General features: G+C 41.3%; 1 protein-coding gene and 1 non-coding gene across 3 annotated transcripts; both read left to right on the top strand.

Moving 5' to 3' along the window:
* The first annotated feature begins 2803 nt into the window (after positions 1–2803).
* On the top strand, positions 2804–14199 carry LOC131563744 (PABIR family member 2-like). 2 transcript variants are annotated; one of them, XM_058813857.1, is made up of 10 exons: positions 2804–3031; positions 3320–3398; positions 4680–4736; positions 5114–5157; positions 5238–5292; positions 5520–5621; positions 6889–6977; positions 7497–7558; positions 9803–9899; positions 10896–14199. In XM_058813857.1, the coding sequence occupies exons 1-10, from the start codon at positions 2916–2918 to the stop codon at positions 11044–11046; spliced, it is 852 nt and encodes a 283-aa protein (XP_058669840.1). In that variant the 5' UTR covers positions 2804–2915; the 3' UTR covers positions 11047–14199. The 2 variants fall into 2 exon arrangements, with proteins under 2 accessions (XP_058669840.1, XP_058669839.1); XM_058813856.1 differs by having other exon boundaries at positions 7494–7558; positions 10896–14197.
* On the top strand, positions 10682–10824 carry LOC131564137 (small nucleolar RNA U109). Its single transcript, XR_009275364.1, has one exon. It is a non-coding gene; the product is annotated as a small nucleolar RNA U109 (small nucleolar RNA).
* Positions 14200–17755: the final 3556 nt, after the last annotated feature.

Genomic DNA, 17755 nt, shown 5'->3' with positions numbered 1-17755 from the left:
GGGACACCTTCCACCATCCCAGGTTGCTCCAAGCCCTGTCCAAACCAGCCTTGGACACTTCCAGGGACAACTTCCTCCTAATATCCTATCTAAACCCACTCGCTTTTGATTTGAAGCCATTCCCCCTTGTCCTGTCAACCCAAGCCCTTGTAAATAATCTCTTTCCATCTTTCTTGTAAATTTCCTTCAAGTACCAGAAGGCCACAATTAGGTCACCCCAAAGCTTCTCCAGTTTGAACAATCCCAATTGTCCCAGCCTTTCCTCATACAAGAAGTGCTCCATCCCTTCATCTGTTTATAGTGAGAGTTTCAGGCAGTCTTTAGGAGCAGAAATAACCAGAGAAAGAGGGTAGATTATGGAAAGCTAAAACATTTTTCATGGGCTCCTAATTTATCTAAGGCTGATGGCATTTTGTGACTATGGCTGTGTTTATTTCACCCACAGGGGTATTTTCCTGACACTATTAAATACCCCCCACATCATCACCCACTTCATGCCCACCAGTCCCTCTGCATCACTGTACTCATATCTCATTCTTTCAGTCTCTGTTGCCCCACTCTGAATATCCATCCTTCACCCTCCCAAGGCTCTTTTTTAATATGTTCTCTCCTTTCTTAACCCTCTTGCCATGGTGTTATCTAACTCAAAAACTTCAGATTTCCTCATTTCAATAGTTCTTGTCCACAGCACAACTTTCCCTCATTACCCTCCTCAGCCCTTTGAGGGTCAGCCTGACACTTTTCTTTCTACATATATTCCCATTAAAGTTCTCTTGGCTACAGTAAATCCTGGTCAGAGAGCAGGATGATCTGCCTGGCACTGGAAAATTTGAGAACATGGAGCAGATGTTTTTGAGCTCTCAGCCACATTTTGGATATTGTTGGCTTTTTCCTTAACAGTATCCTGCTACATGGCATTTGAAGCTGTTTGCTGCCCTTAGTGGCAAGGACATAATATAATAACTCCACAATAAAAATAAATAGCAAAATCCACATAGTTTAGTGCTGTAGTCAGATCCTGCAGGTGGCTTTTGTATTAAGAGAACCAGCATACTTGTGAGTAGATTTCAATTCAGAGCTAGAAGTTTTGCTAGGAACTTTCACCTGAATTGCCTTTTAGGCAATTCTAGCCATGGAAAATGAAGGTATGGAAGCTGTTCCAAGCTGTGAAATGCTTGTGCTGAAGCACCAGACAAGGATTTTGGTGCAGGTTCTGTAAAAGTGTCGTATTGCTTTTAGAGAATGGTGGCAGCAAAAGGGGATTAACAGTATATTAATTTCACAGCTGCAGATCCTAAGTTTCCAATGAATCAGACTGGTCATAATTATTAGAAATTAGGCAAAATTATTTGCATATTTATATTCTCAGTCTTTACAGGAGATGGCAATTCTGTACCACCTCACAGAAGGGTGTCATTATGGGCTGTGGTAGGCCATAGTGTAAGGGGCACAGGACTGTGAAAGGTATTTCTCCTCTGCAGTAATAGAAGATAAGGATTTTTTTCTCTGGGTTTTTCAATATAAATGCATATTTAAAAAATCCTGTAAATATTTTAAATATAATCTCGTGGGTCTTTTAACTCAACTCCATGCATCTTTGTGTGTGTCAGCACAAAGTTCTTCATTAATAGTATCATTTCAATGAAAGAATGTAAGCATCACCAACGGCTGATGAGACACAGAGTCCCTGAACACAGAAAAATGGAATATGCTAAAGTCAGTCTTGATTAATAAAAAATGCAAAGAAGTACCATAATAAATATTAAGGTACAGAAACAAGAGTTCTAATCAGTTATCTAGAAGCATCTACCCTCAATTGTTTAAGAGAATAATTCATCCAGGTGTATTCCCAACTAAAGTAGTTGAAATGTTGAAAAACCCTAACTTTTCTATCTTAACAGTTTCGACACCTAGCACTCTGGCAAAAGAACTGTTTCATCCCAGGAGAAAATGAAGACCTTTTAAAATTTGGTGCTGGGAAAGACCCTGAAGCCCCCTACATGTAAGAGACAAATATGTACAACAATTATTGCAGAAAAATACTGTAAAGAAAGCACAAACTTTGATGCTTTGATCACTTAGAGTGGGTTTGCCCAGGTCAGTCCAAACCCGAACACTGTCAAGATCTCGGATCACGCCTCACAACGAGTTTTACAGCAGATTTCTGAATGCTGAGCCCACTCTCATTGCAATCAAATCTCTGGTACGTGCTTCAGCAGCTAGGGAGGGCTGGGGAGAACACTGGGAAAGCCCGCGGGACTCAGGTCGGAGAGGAGCTAATCTCGAAGCAGGTTATAAAACCTTTTGCCCCCAGAGACGGGAAAACGCGCCGGGTTTGTGGCCGGGGCGGGACTCGAACCCGGATCCTCCTGCAGGTCACGGCCCGGCCACGCCCCCGCGGCGCGCGCGTCCTAGCGACCGTTGCGGCGTTTCAAACACACACGCGCTCCTCCTACAGCCAATCAGCGCGCGCGCCGGCCCCGGGGGCTGTCGGGAGCTCTCCCTTCGCCGAAGCAGTGCCGGGGTGCGGAGCCACCGCGCATGCGCCTTTCCAGGCGGGCGGCGCTGCCTGCGCCCCGATCCCCGCGCATGCGCAGTGCGCGGCGGCGGCGGGCGGGGAGCGCGGTCGGCGCCGAGGGAAGCACCGGGAGCAGCGGGAGCGCTCCCACCGCCACCGCGGGCAGCGGCACCGGCTGCAGCCGCTGGAGGAATCGGCCGCCCCCGGGCCGCCCCCGGGATGCGGCGCTGCTGCGGCCGCCCCCCCCGCCGGGCTCGGCGCGCCCCCGGGCTGAGCCCGCGGCGCCGCCCGCGGGGCCTGTAGGGCCGGGGCAGCGGCGGCCCGAGGAGCCGCGGCGGCCGCCGGCAGTGAATGGGCGCCGCCGCGGGGCGGAGGAGCCGGAGCCGCCGCCGCCGCGATGGCTCAGGAGAAGATGGAGCTGGACCTGGAGCTGCCGCCGGGGAGCGCCGCGGCCCCGGGCGACGGCGGCGGCCTGAGGCGGTCGAACAGCGCCCCGCTCATCCACGGGCTCAGGTGAGGGGCCCGGGGGGCTCAGCCAGCCCCGGGGTCGCCGCTGCCCGCCGGGGCCTGGGCCAGGCCCGGCGCTCTCTCAGCGGCCTGCGGATCGTGTCCCTTGTCCCGCGGGGCCGGGACCGCCGGTGCCCCCTTGTCCCCTTCTTCCACTGCTCGCCGCGCTCCCGTTCAAATCAAATGGTGTTTGCAGCGCTGTGCAGGCTGCAGCGCGTGTCACAGCGCTGTGGAGCTTTAAGTAAAGCGCACCCAAAAAAGCTGCTCACAAAACTTTGTTTTCTCCCCCTGCAGTGACAACTCCCAGGTGTTTCAGCCTTACGTGTTGCGGACTCGCAGGAACAGCACAACAGTTATGAGCCGCCATGGAATGGTGAGGAATCTGAAGCATGTCATGTTTACACACATCAGGGCATAATTGGAGTAGAGAAATGAAGTTAAACTTGATTTGTATTTGCACTAAGTATCCTAGCACGCTTCCAAGCTGCAGAATGAGCAGTTTTTCATCTCTAACTACAATGTATAGTGAAATAATACTGGTATGTTGACTGTCCACAAGAAGACAAGAGTAGTTGGCATTTTATGTGACTCCCCATATTAAGTCCAGTTTTAAAGTTAATTTAGGCCTGTGTTAGAAGAGTAAAATGCTGTCAGAATTAAGTGTCCTGAAAGGATGTTTTACTGTGTTCTGAAAATGGACAGTGTCACGGTTCTTTGTTGACCTGTTTGACATAGTGCTCTTTTTTTGCAAAGGCAGAACACTAGACCTCAGAAAATCACTGAAAGAAGACTGATTTATTTGTTGCTCTCTAGTAGTGTACACTACTGCAGTTGTTAAACTTTTCAGAAATGTTCCATTTCTTTTTTCTACCCTATCCTTGTTAGGTGAGGCATTTGTGTGCTCCTTCTGCTGAAATTTTTCTGTCTTGTCTGAGGATAGTGAAGATTAAACATTGCTTTTCTCAAGGCCTTAAATTCCTGACATAAGTTTCCTCTACGACTTCTGTTCAGGAAAGGTGACAGGGATTTTTAATTCAAAGTCTTCTGTTGTGAGACTTGTTAAGAATCCAGAATTTTGGAGCATGTCAGTAGATGTGACACTGGACACATGGCCATCCTGAGTGGGAACTGTTGGCCCATTTTTATGTGGTGTTAGAGTTCCAGAGAAATTAAATGCATAAAATTGCACACAATTGAAAACTTGCAGAAGTTAAGCTTTAGGGAGTGTTGTTCAAGACTGGGTTGAAGCGCTGAGATTTCTCCTTTCCAATAGGCAGCAGGTTGAGTTGGGTGTCCTACAGGAGTTTGTCATATCCCGGGCAGTGGGGAGTTGTGTAACAATCACAGTTTCATCTGTAGTATCTCCCTTGTCTAAATGACATCTGTAGCTATGTGTGCACTGGAGATGCTGAGCAGTCTCTGCCTGCAAGTCAGATCCATGCCCCTTGCTGGGTGATACCAGGAATTTGTGAGTGCTAAAACAAGTCTTTTCTCTTGAAGGTCAGTGTTTGCTTTTTTGCAACATTGTTTGAGTCACCCACATGCAGTTGTGCAGCTCATTTTGAGCTCCCTAAGAATGAAGTTGATGGTAAATAGTGTGCATGCAAGCAGTGGTGTGTGATTTAATCATTGTGGCTGTCACTTTTTTCCCCAGTTTTTGTCATCATCTCCCATTCGTATTCCTAGCAGCCGACTTCATCAGATCAGGAGGGTGAGTGGAGTTTTTATCTGTGTGTTCAGTAACAGAATGAAGAGTACTGTATGATATTGAAGTACTTGCACAGTGAGGGTTTCTTTCCTATTGAGTATTTCAAGTACTAAAGAAAACTGAATATTTCTTAAAACTTAATTTCATCAAGGAAGAAGCCCTGCAAGGCTTATTGTTGTGTTTAAGCTACCTTGCATTTTAGGAGTATTTCATTTAAGAGAAGCAGTGAGCTGGACTGGTGGCTGTCCTGTCTCTCTGTGTAGTGGTTCTGCTGTTCATTTTTCAATCCTGATGGCAAATAATGGAATCACAAGTGTTATTTCAATTACCTGTGATGAGTCAAATGTTATGGGAAAACTTAGGACATTTATCTCTTGCAGGAGGAAGGAGTGGATTTAATGAACAGAGAAGCAGCACATGAAAGGTGAGTGTTACTGAAAGAAGGTGATAAAATAGCCAGAGTTATCCTCTTTGTAGCTACTGATGGGGTTTTTTGTATTCTAGGGAAGTGCAGACAGCAATGCAGATAAGCCAGTCATGGGAGGAAAGCTTGAGCCTGGTAATCTTTTTATAGATGTTTCCTATTTAATTCCATTTTTACACTCAAATGATGAATTTAAGGGAAAGAGAGGAATTAACTGTGAAAATAATTTAAGAAGAATTTAAGCCCGTCTGCTTTTAGCTACTTTGTGCATTTGACCCAATGACTTTCCATTAGAAGGTTGTGCCTTGGATTTCAGGGTAATGTCCTGTGCCAGTGTTAAGTCTGAAACTTTGTATTCACAGAGCGACAATGACTTGGACAAGTCTGAGAAATCTTTTTCCCCAAAGAGAATAGACTTTGTTCCAGTTTCACCTGCACCTTCACCTACAAGAGGAATAGGAAAGGTAGGATAAGTGAAATACCAGGCTGAGACAGTATTTCTGAATTCTGGACCAAGCTAAACTGTCAAGATCTGTAACTTCACAAATTGTTCCATAGTTTAAAAAACCCCTCAACAGCACAACTGAGCAAGCACCAAAAAAGCCAAATCCATATTTTGTTGGTTTCTTAGAATCAAATGGTTGCCCTCTGGGAGCCTGCAGAGTTTAAGCAGTGAAACACTGGATGATTTCAGTTACTGTTTGTGCAATGTTGGGTGGGTTGGGTTCTGCTTCTAGGGAACCTGGAGATCCTGTCCATGAAGTAGTCATGGACAACATCTCCAGGTGGAGAAGTGAGGGGATTTTGGGGAAGAAGCACCAAAATTGGATTGCAAATTTGTTTGGTGAGAGATGAAAATGTGTCCATCAGTGATGGAAAGGAAGGCACAAATCTCTGAAGGAGGACTTGGGTGTGTTGAACTTATACTGAAAACTGGTGGCAGATGCCAGGGAAAGAGCTGCATGTTAGATAAACTGCTTCTCCAGTGAGGATTGGAAAACTGAAATGTGGCACAGAGAAGCTGGCACTGGATGTGAAGATGGGCTGCTTGACCTTGCTGGCACCCTCTTGTGTGATTCTGCTTTTGTACAGAACAGGAGCAATCTCTGCTCCCACCAGATTGGTGCATGTAACAGCCCCACGTGAGTGCTGGGTAAATGTGTTCCTGGGAAAACACTGATGCTGCCAGCTGGTCCTGCACCTTTGGAATTCTGACTGTAAAGCACTAGCAGATAACTTGACACAAAGATTTTTGTGTTTAGCTAGAAGCATTCATAGGCTAAACTCAAATTAGTTGCAGAATCACAGAGCCAAATATCCTGTTTTACTCTGGAATATTGTTTCCAGGTCAGATGTATTTTGAGTAAACTCAACTTGTTTGTTTAAAAAGCCCCTTGAAAGAGTCCTGAGTACTGTACTGCTGTTTCTAAATGTAACAAAGAACAGAAACAATTCTCTTATTTAGAGAATAGTGTATATTTCAATTTTACTTCTCTTGTGGGTTTCAAGTTTAGTTAATCTGAGCAGAATTGCATGGGCCACTATGTTTTTTAAGTTAAATTCTAATACTTGTAAGATTATATTTGATAATCTGTATAATCTGTTGCTAGCTTTTCTTTAAGAATAAAAAGGGAATAGAAGAGGGCATATTTGTTTTGGAGGGTGGAGTGTAACATCTGAGTATTTTAAAGGAAATTCTAAACTATCTTTATTTGAATTTTCTTCCTGCAGCAATGTTTTTCACCATCATTGCAGATGTTTGTGAGCAGTAATGGATTACCTCCAAGCCCCATTCCCAGTCCAACAAGGCGATTCTGCAAGTAAGAAATGAGTGTCTGTTGTGCTAACATTGGAATTTAAGCCAAAGATTAATTCAAGTTGATGTTAAGGCATTAAAAGAGACTTCAGTTTTACAAGTGCTGAAGCTTTGCCACGTAAAAATGCTCTAAAAGATCATCCTTTATGTCTGTGCTCTTATAGAGCAAGTGTCAACTTTAAACTGGACTTGGTAACTTGGGGAGAAGTCCTCAGGTATTTCAAATTAACTTTGTCAGCAGATTGGTTTTACATAACTACACTGCAAAATTTGGAAAAGGATTGAAATGAGGATGTGATTCACGAAGGGAAGGAGAAAACCTTAGAAAATCTTCTATAACTTTGTGTGGCAGATAATCTGCTCTAATAGGCAGCCCTTTTTTGTTATTTATGTATTTAGATTCCACAAGAATCCCAGTTGTGCAGGAATAACTTTGAAGAATGCTCCATATGCTGTGATTGTGTTGATTTGATGCAAACTGGAACCTTTACAGGCCTGACTCTCAGTGTTCTCTCTTCAGCAGGAGGAGTCAAAGTCCAATCAACTGTATCAGGCCCAGTGTTCTTGGCCCCATTAAAAGAAAAGGTATGTGTATTCACCTTACCTTAATATGGATGTAGTTTTCTAGCTGGATACATTTTTTTGTAATTCTGTAGATATAATGCACTTGTATCCACAATGAACTGGAATTTGCCAGGCATAACTCAAAAATACAATGTAAAGTAGCTAATTTAAAACACAGGAATGAAAAACTGAAAAAACAGCTACTGCTTGACAGAGGCAAACTTTGTTATACATCAGATTAAATGTCAGAGCTTACAAATGTTCAAAACATTCCTCCAAGTACCACTGAACAGTGCACACCCTTCAGATCATCTTAGGAATGTTGCTTATCATGCAGTATCTGCTAAACTTAGTACTGAATGTTTGTTTTCACTCTGAAAGTTCAGAAGGTGAGTGTTTAGAGAAATGGAATAGATCAGTGCCCTCTCCTCCTGAAGGAGGAAAATACATTCTTTCCTGGAACTGTTCCTTGTTAGATATTTACAAGTAACATCCTCAAACAAATCTCCATGGTAGAACTGTAAAAATGAGATATTCCTAAAGTGTGCCTTTAGCTGTGCTTATCATTTCTGCTTTTTTTTTTTTTTTTTAACTTAGGCATTCTTAACTGCACCAAAAACATCCTTTTATTGTACAAGACTTACATTTAGGCTTTGAGAAAAGTTACTGGTTTTGTTAGCTTTTTTTAGTATTGCTTGTCCTGTCAGATAAAGAGCATTGTCTAACTGATACTGATTTGACAGAGGAGAGAGAAAAGTTTTCTCATAGATGTCAGTTCTATCTTGAGTTTTATTTTCTGTGAATTTTAGAGGCACTAAAATTGATCAAAAGTTTATTAAACTAAATGATCAATAAGGAATAAATATCCACACTTACACAAATTGTAAGAGCAGTGCAGGTAGAGGGACACGCCTTTCCTCACCAAATCCATGTGCTCCCATGGAACATCTTTTACAAAGTGGAGGTATGAGTTTTCCTTTTCTTACTTGAAATATCAAGGAATTTTCAAAATGCTGCCTAATTTTGAAACATCTAATCCATGCAAATGAACTTGCTTTCTTTTCCTAAATATGTGGTCCTGTTTTTTTCTGAATTTCAGTCATAGGTTTACAGTAGGAGAAGGAAAGCCATGAACTGAAGAACTTTTCACTGCCATAGGGGATTTATATTGGTGGATTCTGCAATGTATTGTAGCAGTGCAGATTTGTCTCTGTGAAATTTAAGGGGCAAAAGTGTTGGTGTTTTGTTCATTTTTCTGCAAGACCAAATATTTTATAAATGTTTTTTGCCCATTCTGCTTGCTAGAAGTAATTATTCCTTGCCTTAACATAGGAATGTATCGCTGTGGGCTGAAGGAAGTGGGACTTTTGAAAGTTACCAGTTTTCTATAAAGTGTAGCAGTGTGATTCTGTTGCAGAATGTATAGACTGTTTTGGTATAATGTTCAGCTTCTGTCAGGTTTTTGAGCTGACTCTGCAACTACTGCCAAGTGTAGGTAAAAGCCAGAAAAATTGTTCCCATTTCATGCTTTCTTCCCCAAAGTAAGAATGAAAATATACTGTAGATGAGAGGGTGTGGCTTTTTAAAATTTATTTTCAAGTTCATGATATTTTCAAATGTGTGTTGTAGAGCAGCTATTAGTGAGCCAGCTCATTCTCACTGCAGATTATACTAAAGAGATTACATTAATTCTCCCCATCATTTTTAATCTCTTAATGTCTGTAGATGATTACAGGTACAAAGATAGTCTGATCCATGATGAGTAAGTGGAAATGCTCCTACATGACAGATTTATTCTATTCAGTTTCCCTGTAAAAGTGTACCCATGCATCAGAATTCATTGTACAGGGGAGGGTGAAACTGAACCCAGCTGTCATTCTTATTTTCATAATCACTAACAATTTTAAACTTCATATTTTGACTTATATCAGTTACCTCATCTCAGCTGTTTACTTAAAATATGTCATGGTAATTAGTTTGCTTTAGATTGTTTTGTCTGATTGCAGTACAAGCAGCAAGTTTTGTGTTTTTGAGATCATTGCAGGCCCTCAGATACTGCTGAAATTTTAGCTAAGGATGAACTGGATGGTCTAACAAAAGCTATCATCAAACTGATGTCTTAGTCTTGGTTGGCTGAATTGGAGAACTGGTGTTACAAATGCAACCTTGGGGTGTTGTAGGTCAAACCTGTCTTTTACAGCAGGCAAATATTAAATGTATGTTGCAGGCTCAAGTGAATTTGATTATTTGCACTGTTTTCCTTAGGTGAAATGGAAACTGAAAGTCAGCCAAAGAGACTTTTCCAAGGAACCACCAACATGCTTTCTCCAGATGTTACACATCTGACAGATCTCAGTTCATGGTAAAATATTTCACATGGAAAGGAATGTGCATTTATCACAAGCTTTCTAGTTGGTTTTTTTCCCAGGAAAAAAATACTTTGTGTGTCTCTTGTGGATGTGTATTAATGGAAGCTGCCCTGTGACAGTGGTCCTTCTCTTTTAGTCAATTCTTCCTGAACAGACCCTAGCCTAGATTTTGGGTATCAAAGCATTTACACTGAATATAATTGTTACAAATCCCTGTTGATTCATAAGCAAATTTACTTCAGTTCATCATTGCAGTATGTTATAGGCAGTGGTCATAGAGTGTCTGTGGCACTTCACTGAATACTTAGAAAATGTGTGTGAGTACTTAATTGTTCTTGTCCCTAAGTTCATGGTTTTTAGACTTATCTTTTTTTATTATAACCATAAAATACCAAGGGGTTTTTGGTGTTGAGTCAGAGACTAAGTATTCAAAAATATCAGCTGTTACTGCTGTAATTTCAGACTTTCACTGTAGACTTGTAACTGCCTGGATGGTTTTTTCCATGTTGCTTCTCCCTAAATTGAAAAAGCATCAATTAATGTGCCTTCTGGGATCTTGTATCTAGACTTCAAATTCCAATCACAGGAATTCTGTGAGAAAAATAGGTCTCAGTCTTGCTTTGAGTAGTGCCATGTTAAAGAGCATACCAGCTAATTAATGACACCTTTGCTGCATTGCTGATTAATTTATTAATTTTCCTTTACTTTTAGGTTTTATACTTACTTGTTGTCACCTCCTTTCTATGTCTGATTAAAATCAGCTTCATGATTTATTCTGCATGTTAAAAAACCCAATAATTCTGCTTCTCGTTCCCATGAGGAGCATGAATATCTCTAACATGCTAGAGAAAACAAGGAGTTTTCAGGGCTGCCAGTCTTGCAGGAAAGACTGAGTGGTAGTATAGGTCTCCTACAAGTCCTGTGCAAGGGGGAAGCTTTGCTCAGAGCCTCGTGGCCCTGCACTAAAGGAGCTTTTTCCCTTTCCCCAGCCTGTCCTCGGATATTCTGGACGGGAGCAGCAGCAGCGTTGGCTCCTCCTCTGACTCCCTGACTAAAGGCAGCATCACCACGGAGTCCCCAGTGCCCTGCTCCAACTCCTGCTCCTCCTTCATTCTCATGGATGACTTCTCACCCAAGTGACTTTACCAAGTCCTGAGTCAGTGTCTGGCTGTGCTGTCCCCTTGCTGTACGCTCGTACAGAGAAATGAACTCTGATCCTTGAACCATTCATATGAGGTTTATTAAAAGGAAAAATTGTTGTTACTGTAATCCTTGGCTACTTTCCAGTGATTTTTTTTTTTAATTTATCCATTTAATGGACATTGTAGACCATATTAATGTCTGGTTTTGCAAATTTATTTTTTAAACAAGATGTCTGCTGATATTATACTAACTTTTGCTTTCAGGAACTTGCATACACTTTTTGATTCCAGGAATAGGTATCTACCTATTAGTGTTACAATTTTTAGGAATGTACTTCTATCATTATCATGGTCGCTATGTCTAGGGAAATAACTTGGTTTGGAAGGATTTGAAAATACTAATTTATTCTCTGGCACTTCTACTATTGAGTAAAATTACTCTTGCTTTTTTTTTTTTGTTTTTTTTTCAGTTACTAGCCTCAAATTCCTTTATGGAAGGGAGAAAAAAATATTTTATTTCCTTAGTGCTGCTAGTCATTTTTATGAATTCATTTACAGAAGGCCACATTGAGTGTGGAAATCTCACTCTATTACATTAAACTAAAAACCCCACAGCAAAATAACTAATGACTGTCACTTTTGCCATCAGTGAAGAAATAGTAATACTCTGCAAACAATTAAATTAGCTGCATAGTTCTCTTCCCAGAACATTTGTCCTGCAGATTGTATGAAATAAGGTCATTATTCAGCAAGATTTGGCCAGGAAAAATTAATCCACACCTCGATTGAAGACATACAGTACAGATAACTAAGTTAATTAAACTACTGTGTAGGAGAACCATGTGTGGCACCATCGATGTCTCCTGTGGCATTGAGGTCATAAGTATTTTTGTGCCTTAGGGGACATTGTTACAAAATTATGGAATGTAAACCAGAGGGGTGGGTGGGGAAAGTCCTTTGTGTACAGCTTGTTTATAGAGTGCTTACCCAAGCCTGTCGGGGGTGCTGCTTCCCTTTGTGTTCCCTTTGAGGTGTGGAGGTGCTGGGGCAGCCCCAGCTCTGAGGGGCAGCCAGGGTGAGACCCTTTGCAGCTGCTCGGGGCAGGGTTTGTCCTTTTCTTGGTCATGAGCAGAGCAAACAGCTCAGCAAAGGTTGGATCCCTAAGGAAGGGCTTTGGATTGGATGCAAGCTCTGCAAATTGCTTGGTGAAGGAATTCCCTTTGAGCTATGAGTAGTCTTGATACAGTACCTTGGTCAGTCTGAGGTAGGAACAGATATTTTACTTTTTAAAGACTATAACGGGGCAAAATAAATCCGTTTGTAATCTACTGTGTTATGCTATTTATTATTTATAACTCTGTAAAAAGTCTGTGGTGATGAATTATAGTATTTTTTTATGATTGAATAAGTTTTTTATGTTCAGTAATTGCTGGCTGGTTTGTATTTAATACGCAACGTTGTCTGCCAGAATCATAAGCTTCCATTTTTGAATGTTTGTAACATAAATGCTTTTGTTACCTAAAAAGTACAACTTGTGATCTTTCTGAAAGAAAATAGCACTGAATTTAAAGTAAGATTATGTGCTTTAGATGTGAGCACAATCTCTGGCAATACTGTCTGGCTAAAAGGGAGGGGGAGAACTGTAGTTTTTTCTGTTCTGAAGAAGCCGTTGGGTATCCAGAAGACATGTACATACCAGATTATTTTTAAAAGTGTTTCCATTAAATTGTAAGAAGTACCAGAATGGCCCAACAGTGGCACTATTATTTGTATGATCATTTCCACCTGTGGAACATTAGTTCCCCACTTCAAATAAATGTGCATATTGTAAAATATTGTCCATTGGTGCCATTTTTAAATGAGCTCTACAGTATTGAATGTTAATTTTGTTTGTATATGCACAGTGCTATTTCTTGAATTTTTGATGTCTTAAGTCGCTTACTTATTTTTTTATTCATGCCTGTATCTTCTCTGCCTTCTTGGTGCTTAAGGAAGGCTGCTTTTCCATTTATGCAAAATATTGATAAACAATCTGTGATGAAATCCACCCCCTTACCTGTGCCCTGCTTCCCTTCCACTGTGCTGTTACTGGTGCTGTGGTGTGGAAATCTGAGGGGTGCCAGGAGGGGGAAACCTATTGCATGCTTTCTTAAACCTGAGAAGAGCATAGCTATTGCTTCATTTTGGCTGATTTACCTGTACAATTGATGTATTCCAGATTTGTTTGTTAGTGGAGAGTCCTGTCTGAGTGCTGGCCTCTGTAAACATTCGAATGTAAGCTGCATAAAGCGAGCGCACAAACAGCCACTCTTGTTACAGCAGTTTTTGTAGTGTTCTGCCTATTCCCCACTCTTGGAAGGTCTTGTACAAGACATTGCTCTTTTATAAAATATAAAATATATCCATAATGCCCTCTCTGGCTGTGTCTGTTGTTTCAGAACAAATGGATGTTGCTGTTAACAGGCCCAGGGTAGGCCTAGGTTCTCTTTCACACTCCTAGCACAATTTTTTCATTTTGAAACAAAGTTTTCTAACATGCTGATTATTGATTCTTGCACTTCACTGTGTTTGAGTTGTCACTGCTCAGAGGGATCATTGATTCTGCAGCATACTCTAAAACTGACTTTTAAAAGTTGCATTTCTGGATTTGTTACCTGCCTTGGCCGAGGGAATTAGACACCAGTTGGGAAAGAAGGCCAGCTGGTGCTGGTAGGCAGCTTTAATGTATAACTATTGACATTTAACAACTGTTTTTTATGACTTCACCAGACTTATTGCTGCTGAATTGCCATGATGAGTGTCTGAGAATTCCTGTCTTTCCCCCACTTCCTTCTTTTTAAAAGGGATCATCAGTGCATATCTTTTTCTGAGAATCACAGTGATGAATTACCTTTAATGTTGTAATAGTGGAGAACTAAGTTAAAATACCTGTGTAATTCAAGCAGCATCTTAGATGGACTATTTTTAGTATGTTAATTAGCACAGCATTACAGCAATGGTCTTTGCACAGCTCATTGACCAGCACTGCCTTTAGGTCATATCCAGAGCACACTGAATCCTCATTTCATGGCCTTGAAATGCTGGAAGGATTTTACCAATGGTTTAGAAAAATGTGTGTGTCAGCTGTGGAACTCTGTATGTTTTGATAATATCAAGTGTTCTGCATCAGGAAATGGATCACAGTGTGCATGTTTCATTCTCCTTCATTGAATTTCAAATGGGGGGATGATGGGCCCAAAAGCCTGTATTTAAGGGGCTGTTTTTCTGACTGTATGTGATTAAATACTTTCTCCTACAATGGAAGTAATTAAACTGTCAGTGGGTGAGGATGTAAATCTGAGTCCTGCAGACTTTATTGGAAAACTCATTTTTGAAAGGCTTGAGGAACTCTATACTGCATAAAAACTAAAGTGGGATTTGAAAAAAATTATTTTGTAAGTCATGGTAAAAATAGAGAATCATTTTAATAATTCAAAATGCTAAAAACACTTTAAATGAAAGGCTTTATCTTGGCATGTTTCTCCAGGCAGGTCTGTGTTGGGGGCTGTTTGCAGAGGTGGAACTTGAGCAGGCTCAGGCAGATTTGGAACTGAGGTTCTGGTGCACAAACACAATAGACTGGCCCAGGGAAATGATTTTTTGCAAATATTCACATTCTTATCTGTAGACCCTGCTAATACATTGTGTGACAACAAAGATGAGAACTTGTTTTTCCTGGAAGGAATTTAATCAGCATATAATTTTCCTGGTAATTTAATAATAAAAAAGCTTTGCATTAACACGAGTTCAAGAATTTCATGAAGTCATAGGCCTGTTGCATTTGCTTTTTTTTTGGAGTAAAGGCCAAGGAATATTTTTGGAGCTATACAAACTGCCCCTTGTATTCCAAGGCTATTACATGAATGGCAGCTGTCCACAGGAGATGGGAAGGATCTTTGCCTCTCATTGAGTATTTTACTCTCACTTGACGCATGTGAAGTAATCCTTAGCAAATTCAGTGTAAGATGCGTCACTGGAGGTACCAGAAGACCCAGTGAGAAGGAAGTAGTGATGTGCTCCCCTAATGATAAATTAAGAGTTTTAGCCTTGAGTTAATCTTGCCCAGCTAATTTTCAAAGGAAAAATGCATTTTTCAGACAACTGAGACTTTTAATGGGAGTAAGAGACTTAGAGGAAAAGGTTCCTTGTGGGCAAGTCTAGGGCTGTTTTCCTTAATCCACTCCAAAAATGAGAGCTGTGCTTGCCAATCAGAATTGGAGTGGCATTCTCTCAGTTCCAGCTGGTTTTGGGGAGGGCAGGGGTTTGGTGTCTGGGTTTCCTTAAGGGCTGGTTATCAAATTCCCAAGGGTCCCAACAAGGACCTTTGTCATCAGGCTAAATCAGAAGTAGATCTTTTTTAGGGCAAGTCTGTTTTCTGAGGGAGTAGTTTTGCTGCAGAGCTGGTTTAAGGGTGACAGCTGGGTTTGCTTCCTGCTGCAGGGACAGGGCTGCTGCTCCTACAAATGCACAGGCACAGAAACCCCTGCAAAGGGTCCCTGCACCTCCAGGCTATCCTTCATCCCTTCACATTGGACTGGGCATTGGCAGAAGTCTCTTGTTTCAATCCAAACCCTTTTTGCATTCAAGCTGCTTTTTATTACTTGCTCTTAGATCTTAAAGCCTTTTGGTTTGAGTCTTGCCTCTGATTATCATGCCAGGGCCAGCATTTTCTTTTTAAACCTGGAGCAATTTGGTTTGTTGTTCTTGCATGATGAAGTTTGGAGATGGAGAGGAGGTGGGTTCTTGCTATTAGCAAAGAATGCAAGTTAGCTTGGATGATCACAAAAGATTGTGGGGGTTTAAAAGAAATGAGACCTGAAAACACAGAACAAAGAAATGCCTATTTTTAGTGAACCAATTTGGCTGGTTTGATACCAGGCTCCTTTTCTAAACACAGGCAATAGTCTTCTGAGCATATTTTTAGTAGCAGCAACAAAACCCAATGTGCTTCCACCTTCAAAGTCTACTTACTGTAAAGTAAGAAATTATTACTGAAAGATCACAGGTTTTGCTCATCTCTAACCAGCCAGGCCAGGTCTCTCTTGGTCTCTGCCTAAGTTTGCAGTGACAGTCCCTGTGATTCAACAGGACAGTGAGTGACACCAGGCTGTCAAGCAGTTCCTGTGTGTCCAAAAAGCATCATCTTACACTGTACAACAGTTCAAACACTCTTGTTCTTCCTTAGCTTATTTCTGAGGGCCATAAAATTTTATTACCTGCTATACAAACACAATTATGGTTTAATTACTATAGGTTGCCCATCTTACTGAATAGCTGTGGTAAAATTCCTGGTGGTCTCTTGACTGTCTCTTATCTTGGGTTTTAACAGAATTTGGTATTTTTGATTATTTTTCAGATATTTTCTGAAAGAAAATTTTCCATTGTATTTTGATTCGGCAAGGTTTGGATTTATGCAGAAGTAAGTAGTATTTGACAACATGAGTTAAATGAATCTTGGAGACAATGACATGAGATTTTTTTTAGAAGATCTTAAGTTAAGTTAAGAGTAGCTTTAACCCCTCCATGACCTAATGAAACGTCCTGCATTCTGGCATCACTTTTGAACTACCACCAAAGTTGAGTAAGTTGGCAGAAGCTCCCAGCTATTACTTGTGTTTGGATAGTTTATAACACAGATTACGAAAACCCTATTGTGCTAGAACAAAAATATTTTCTTTCCCTCAAATAATTTGCAAATTAAATTTATCATGAGAACTGTAATCATTTATCAATGCAATGTGTGCTCAATAATTTTTTCAGCATGCAAAAGTTAAGGCTTGTGATAGGCAGGTAGGAAGCAGGTGGTATTAAAAACTGTGGGCCCGAGTAAAATAAAGAATGTAATGGAAGTTAACTAATCAAGCATCTAAATAATCTAAATACAAATGTTGGATCTAGCCTCTGACAAAGCTCTACAAGCCCCTAACATTTTGGAAAAATTCATCTACTGCCATGAACTTAACAGCTCTCTCTCAACCCTAGTTAATGTCAACACTTCCCTATTTATGACCAGAACCTCCAAGAACTTGGAAGAAAATTAAATATGAAAAGGGGGAACTAGAATAAAAATGCCTCTGTGCCTATGATGCATGAGTTCTGGTTTGAAAAATGTTACAAAGTACAGTGAGTTGGGACAAATATGCTTTGAATAAGAGCTGAGGATGTGCTGTGTAGAGTACGTGTAACATCTTGTTCATGTGCAAGAACAGACTGTGAAAGAAACAGCTCTGTGTGGGAGAAGCAACATCAAAGGCCCTGAAAGAACCAGTGCTGTAATAGAAAACATTTGCCTTTGAGGACTCTTTTTGCTTCTGGTCACTTCTTATTTTTTTCCTCTTTTTTTCCCCCTCCTGTATTAAAACACAGAAAGGAGCATGGGTAGGGTGAGCTGGAGGGGCAACAAGGGGGATACGGAGGGCCAGCTGAATTTCTGTGAGATTGCACAGCTTCCCTCCCACCCCCTTCACATGGAGTTTGCATCAGCCTTAAAGGCTATGTTGTGTTTTTTGGGCAACCAAAGCAAGGCTGGAAGTTCAGCTTTGTGTCTTCAGCTGGAAAGGGAGCACATGGGATTGTCAGCTTCTGTCAGATGTGTCCTGCATGGGGGCAAAGCCCTTCCTGGGGGAATGAGAGGGGAATTAAGGGAGCAGGAGTGGGACAGAGGTGCT

This window comes from Ammospiza caudacuta, chromosome 14, assembly GCF_027887145.1.
Source record: "Ammospiza caudacuta isolate bAmmCau1 chromosome 14, bAmmCau1.pri, whole genome shotgun sequence".
Lineage (NCBI taxonomy): Eukaryota > Metazoa > Chordata > Aves > Passeriformes > Passerellidae > Ammospiza > Ammospiza caudacuta.
This window is presented reverse-complemented; position numbering and strand designations above follow the sequence as displayed.

What these genes read in the sequence shown, in the direction of transcription:
- LOC131563744 (XM_058813856.1), top strand. Translation starts at nt 2,916, where the DNA reads ATGGCTCAGGAGAAGATGGAGCTGGACCTGGAGCTGCCGCCGGGGAGC. An exon ending in TTATGAGCCGCCATGGAATG is followed by an intron (nt 3,399 to 4,679) that starts GTGAGGAATCTG and finishes TTTTTTCCCCAG; the next exon opens with TTTTTGTCATCATCTCCCAT. An exon ending in GACTTCATCAGATCAGGAGG is followed by an intron (nt 4,737 to 5,113) that starts GTGAGTGGAGTT and finishes TATCTCTTGCAG; the next exon opens with GAGGAAGGAGTGGATTTAAT.